We start from the raw sequence: 5,106 nt of genomic DNA, 5'->3' as shown, positions 1-5,106 counted from the left end.
ATTAATATCTCGAAAAGTATTGATTTTAGAAAAAATTTGCAAGACATCTTTTTTGTTTAGAATTGTCCAAAAAAGCTAAAAAAATTTTTTCCAGGGCAAAATAAACAATATTTTTAATTTGTTTAAAAAATTTTGTTTAAACATTTTTCCTACAACTTTGAAGCCTGGCAACATGCAAATTCGTTTTTAGGTGATCATTTTGCGTAAGATCATGCAAAAAAATCCTATCCAAATAATTTCTCCCACGAATTCCAGATTACGACCCGGACTATATACGTCTATGGTCCCGATATCCTAACTTTAAAAAATGTTTGATAACATGAAATAATTTGTACAACATAGTACTTCAAATTCAAACAAAATTTGATTTGTTAGTGACAACGGATTTTTTACCTTAAGTATCGATCGAACAACTATTTAGCAAAACCAAACTATTTGAGGTATCCCTTAATCCCTGATCTCATAGTCCATTGACGGACTTCGTTTGAAAGTACTTTGTAGCTGAGTACTATAACTACTTACTCAGCAATTTACCCTACATAAGTACAAACAAAAGGTATATATTTATACCTATCTAGAAAGAATCAAAGTAGTAAGCTAGTATCCATATATATGTGCATAGAGCATACTGCTTACTGCTATTATGCTGTTAAATAATGTATCCACACATATACACCCACATTTCGCTTAACAATAGAACAACTGATTGGTCGGGTTCGCGTCAAGTTGTAAAGAGCACGGTCGCATGGGAGCGCTTCAGTACAGTCTGTTGTAGAAATCTATAAATACTATAAATAGTGAAATATACTGAACTGCAACTGCAATGTGAGTGATGGAAGCGATTAGGCAGAGGTTATGATTAGAGATAGAGAGGGAAATACAGATTCACATGCATCAGCATGCATATACAAATCACTGCTTTTGGCTTGTACTATGTACTTGTAATTTTACCAGTTGGTCCCAAAAATGACGGAACCAATCAGTAAGTTTTGGACTTTTCAGCCGCACTCCGCTTTTATACCCTCTAAAAGAAAGAAAGAAGAGAACGGACTACAGAGTCTACGGACAGTTTCGGAGTTTCCGGACAACAGAGCTGACAGAGAAGCAACTATAGAGAAAGCGAGATAAGAGCGCAGTGCTATACCTATATCTGTATACTAATCTTAATCTCTCTGGATGAACTGGATGAACATTGAACATGAACGATGAACGGTCGAGTCGTGAAACTCGTGAATCGAATCAGCATCACACATTATACCTATACACTGTATTGTATGTGTATACGTGTATAATGTATACATGCAGACACCTATACCTATATATTACCTATCGCTACACTCACCTATACCCTATACCTATACCTACCTCTAGTGAAAGAAAAGAAAGAGAGAGGGTAAAAGCACGAAAGCAGTGGCGCGCAGTCGACGAGTCAGTCGTGTGTATATAGTAGTGGCAACGGCAGCAAGAAGAAGAAGAGCCAAGCAAAGGGCCTCTATCCATCAGATAGCACACGCACGTACCGACTTCGCGGAAGACAATGGTGAGCAGGATGTCCCTGTCAGGGCGACGCAGTGCTGGGTCAGCTCCTGGTGTACCTGAGTTCCCAGCTGACCCGGAGCTCCTGTCGTCTATCTCTGCGTACTGTGAATCCGTGCGCGCGCGCGCGCGCTTTAACCTATAAACCGACGACTAATACCTAACCGCTTGAATTTTCCAGGCTGGTGGCAAAGCGGGCAAAGATTCTGGCAAGGCCAAGGCGAAGGCAGTGTCACGTTCAGCGCGGGCAGGTCTCCAGGTAAGTGAATTTTAACGAGTTTGTTGGTACCTCTGTGCTTTATCTCTCATTTTTTCTGCCACCGCTCCCCATCGCGAGTACGTGCATCGCCCCCGAAGAGCCGCTCCGCGCCCGGACGCGTCCCCCCGCGCGCCCTTCCAGACAGAGACGGAGCGACTCGAGGCAATGAAATGGCGCGAAAGCCGCGTGAGATAGCCGCAGCGATGGAGTTTGCGAGTTTCGTGTGCTGCGAGTAACCTTTCTGGGCCTCTACGACCGACGTCGTCGCAGTCCCGTAAAACGGCCTTTGTTTTCGTGGCGCGCTCCAGGCGTTTGATTTCGTACGCCGCCGCCGGCTAACCGGCCCCCACCAACCCCTGCCGACGGTTACTTTATAAACCCGGAATCCGAAGTATTTACGCCAGGTATCGACCATCCGAGCCGCTCCAGGGTTTCAAGGGTGGGCGAGCTCACGACTTGTCTACTTTTCAGGGTACCTTTCATTTATGATGGTCGTTTAATCGAGCAAAGTTTCGGGTTACTCAGATCATGGCTCTGCGTTTTCCGCCGCATCCCCAGTTCTCGAGGGCCTGGCACCGTTGGCCGCCACCGATACAGGAGCAACTCGTGAACCTCCTCGTTGAATTATTGAATGTCCAGCTCGGAAGCCGCCTGTCGTTGCTTATTCGAGGGGAAAAGCTGCTGACGCGTTAGTAGTACTCGGCGTACATGGCTTTCGTCCCACGAAGCCTGATGTTTTCGCGTCGGATAGTAGCGCCGCGTTCATTTCCGCAAACATCGACAGTTTTGCCCGCTCCCGCCTTGAATTTCCGTTATATTTATTTTGCTCCGACGTTAGGTAGGTACGATGTATACTTGCTTATTGTTTACCCTGCTGCTTTGGCGGCCATACAAACTTACATTTTCAATTATTAATCATGCCAGTGTAATCTTTCTTCAAGAACTTTCTTTCCTATTAATTTTTTTTTGTTTTCACTTCTTATCGGTACTTTTAAAACAATCACCCAATGTATCAACAGGTTGCACAATTTTACATGAATGCAAGCTTACCCATCGTTTTTTGTTATTGTTATTTTTATAGTTTCCTGTTGGTAGAATTCATAGGCATTTGAAAAACAGAACCACAAGCCATGGGCGTGTTGGTGCCACAGCTGCTGTTTACAGTGCTGCTATTTTGGAGTATTTGACTGCTGAAGTAAGTACAGCATTATACAGCGGATTTTTAACACAGAAGTTAAACAATCTCTTTTAAACATCATTTATTATGTTATTAAAAAATGCAGTTGCACAATCGTAAATATTTTTATTATAACTGAAATTTAAATAAAATCTACAAATTAAGTCATGTATTAACGTTGGATTTGTTCAAAGTTTGGCTAATTTGATTTTTTAATTGGCTGATAGGTGCTAGAGTTGGCGGGCAATGCTTCGAAGGATTTAAAAGTAAAGCGTATAACACCTAGACATCTTCAACTTGCTATTCGTGGTGACGAAGAACTCGACAGTCTCATCAAAGCAACTATTGCGGGTGGTGGTACGTTGAATTTATATACCTATTATCAAATATTGTCCATATCTAGTTTCAATATTTGGTACTAATTAAAATTTTGTTTTGTTACAGGTGTTATACCACATATTCACAAATCTTTGATTGGCAAGAAAGGTTCCCAGAAACCTGCATAAGATTAAATTAATTCTTTAAGTATTTGAATTTAACACAGCAAAGATTTTTGTCAAAAAATCAGTAAGAGAAAAATAAAAGCGTTGGAAATAAAGAAGAAAATATATATTATGGGAGGAACTAGGAAAATCAGTAAGGCAAAGCAAGAGAGCAAAGATAAAGCAGTAATTGTTAAAAAAAATGTATGTACCTACGTTGCTAAGCTGAAGAGACAGGCGTGATATAAATATATATATATACATAGTTATGTATAGATATAAAGTAAACAAGTGATCGACAACGTCATTTAATTAGTTAAATGAGTCTTTTTAACCAATGTCAAGGTTTACTTTTAAATCAGACAATCCTCAAAGTCGATACGTTCTAGCATCGTCTCAAGAATGCCTCGATGTTGATGGAAACCTTGATTTGCTCTAAAAAAAACTCGGCCTCTGCTTTTTCCAGTTCAATGTTTCGACTTTTCAAACAAGATTAAAGATTTTTTACCTAATTTTATCGATTTTTATTAAATAGTATGACATTTTTTGCATAGACATCATCATTGCTAGCTCTTACAATGCCAAATATGTAATAAATTAAGTAGAACATTACTTTTCAAGTTTGCAAATGGTAGTTCCAAATTATTGAATATTTGTTCGTGTGGTTGAAAAAAGTCTCCAATCCTTTTTATGCTAGAATTTTGATAAGCATCTGTTAACTATTATCGATGTTTCTCAATATTTGATTAACTTATTACTGTAATCCTTTGGAAAGTCGATCGTGAACTAAGTTTATTACTAAAATTAAAGAGACTTAAACTACTAACGCTTTCTTAAATTAGTTTCTTTGTCAATTGGAGATTTTTTGAAGAAAATTTAATCCGATATGGTCAACAAAGGATTCATATAAGAGTTGGTTACATCAAGTCAAGATTTTTTGTCTCAATCTACATTATAGAAATTAGTAATCAACACGTGTGAAATTAATAATCATTCATTTAGAAATCCAAACAAGTTTTCTACAGTAAGATTGTTGACCTTCTGGTTAGATTGAGTTTTTGCAATACTTAAAGTTCGTTCATAGTAAAAGATCATTTGACATAGATTTGCTTGTAAAATTTTTTTCTAATTGAATGTAAGATTTGGGTAATGAAAAATGTATGTTGTCTACTTGTAAGTCTGTGAGTTAACAATATTCTTTTCTGTAACCCAATATGAATAGTGTAAAAATTTCGAGAAAGCTACAGTTTTTCATTCATTTATTGTGAATAGTATCTAATTGTTATGCTAAAATTTAATTAGGTTAAGATAATTGTCCAGTACACTCGCACATATATTATTAAAATGCGTAAAAACAATGCTGGACGTGATTTCCAGTAATATGTAAAACGTTCATTTTCATAATAAAGGTCGATTTTATTAAAGGATTTTTTTTCTTTTAACAATTTTAAATTGCCAATACTTATAAACTGGAATTTAAAATACAATAGTGATTCGCATATCTTTGCTATAATGTAAGTTTCTATAATACATCACGTGTATACTTTAATTTTTCAATTTTCTTGATGTTAGAAATAAATCATAATGTATTATCTCAGTATTCTCTGGGTAACATTTACATCACCAATATATTATATTTTTGCTAGTATGAA

At 37.5% G+C, this 5,106-nt stretch overlaps 1 protein-coding gene across 1 annotated transcript; it reads left to right on the top strand.

Moving 5' to 3' along the window:
• Positions 1-1,400: 1,400 nt before the first annotated feature.
• Positions 1,401-4,878, top strand: His2Av (Histone H2A variant). Its single transcript, XM_014349649.2, has 5 exons — positions 1,401-1,540; positions 1,718-1,795; positions 2,877-2,990; positions 3,200-3,329; positions 3,417-4,878. The coding sequence occupies exons 1-5, from the start codon at positions 1,538-1,540 to the stop codon at positions 3,476-3,478; spliced, it is 387 nt and encodes a 128-aa protein (XP_014205135.1). The 5' UTR covers positions 1,401-1,537; the 3' UTR covers positions 3,479-4,878.
• Positions 4,879-5,106: the final 228 nt, after the last annotated feature.

This window comes from Copidosoma floridanum, unplaced genomic scaffold (genome assembly GCF_036245765.1).
Source record: "Copidosoma floridanum isolate Cflo_tuat_1 unplaced genomic scaffold, Cflo_Japanese_pri ptg000013l, whole genome shotgun sequence".
In the NCBI taxonomy this organism is placed as follows: domain Eukaryota; kingdom Metazoa; phylum Arthropoda; class Insecta; order Hymenoptera; family Encyrtidae; genus Copidosoma; species Copidosoma floridanum.
Note: the sequence above shows the minus strand (reverse complement) of the source record. Positions and strands in the feature narration are given on the sequence as shown.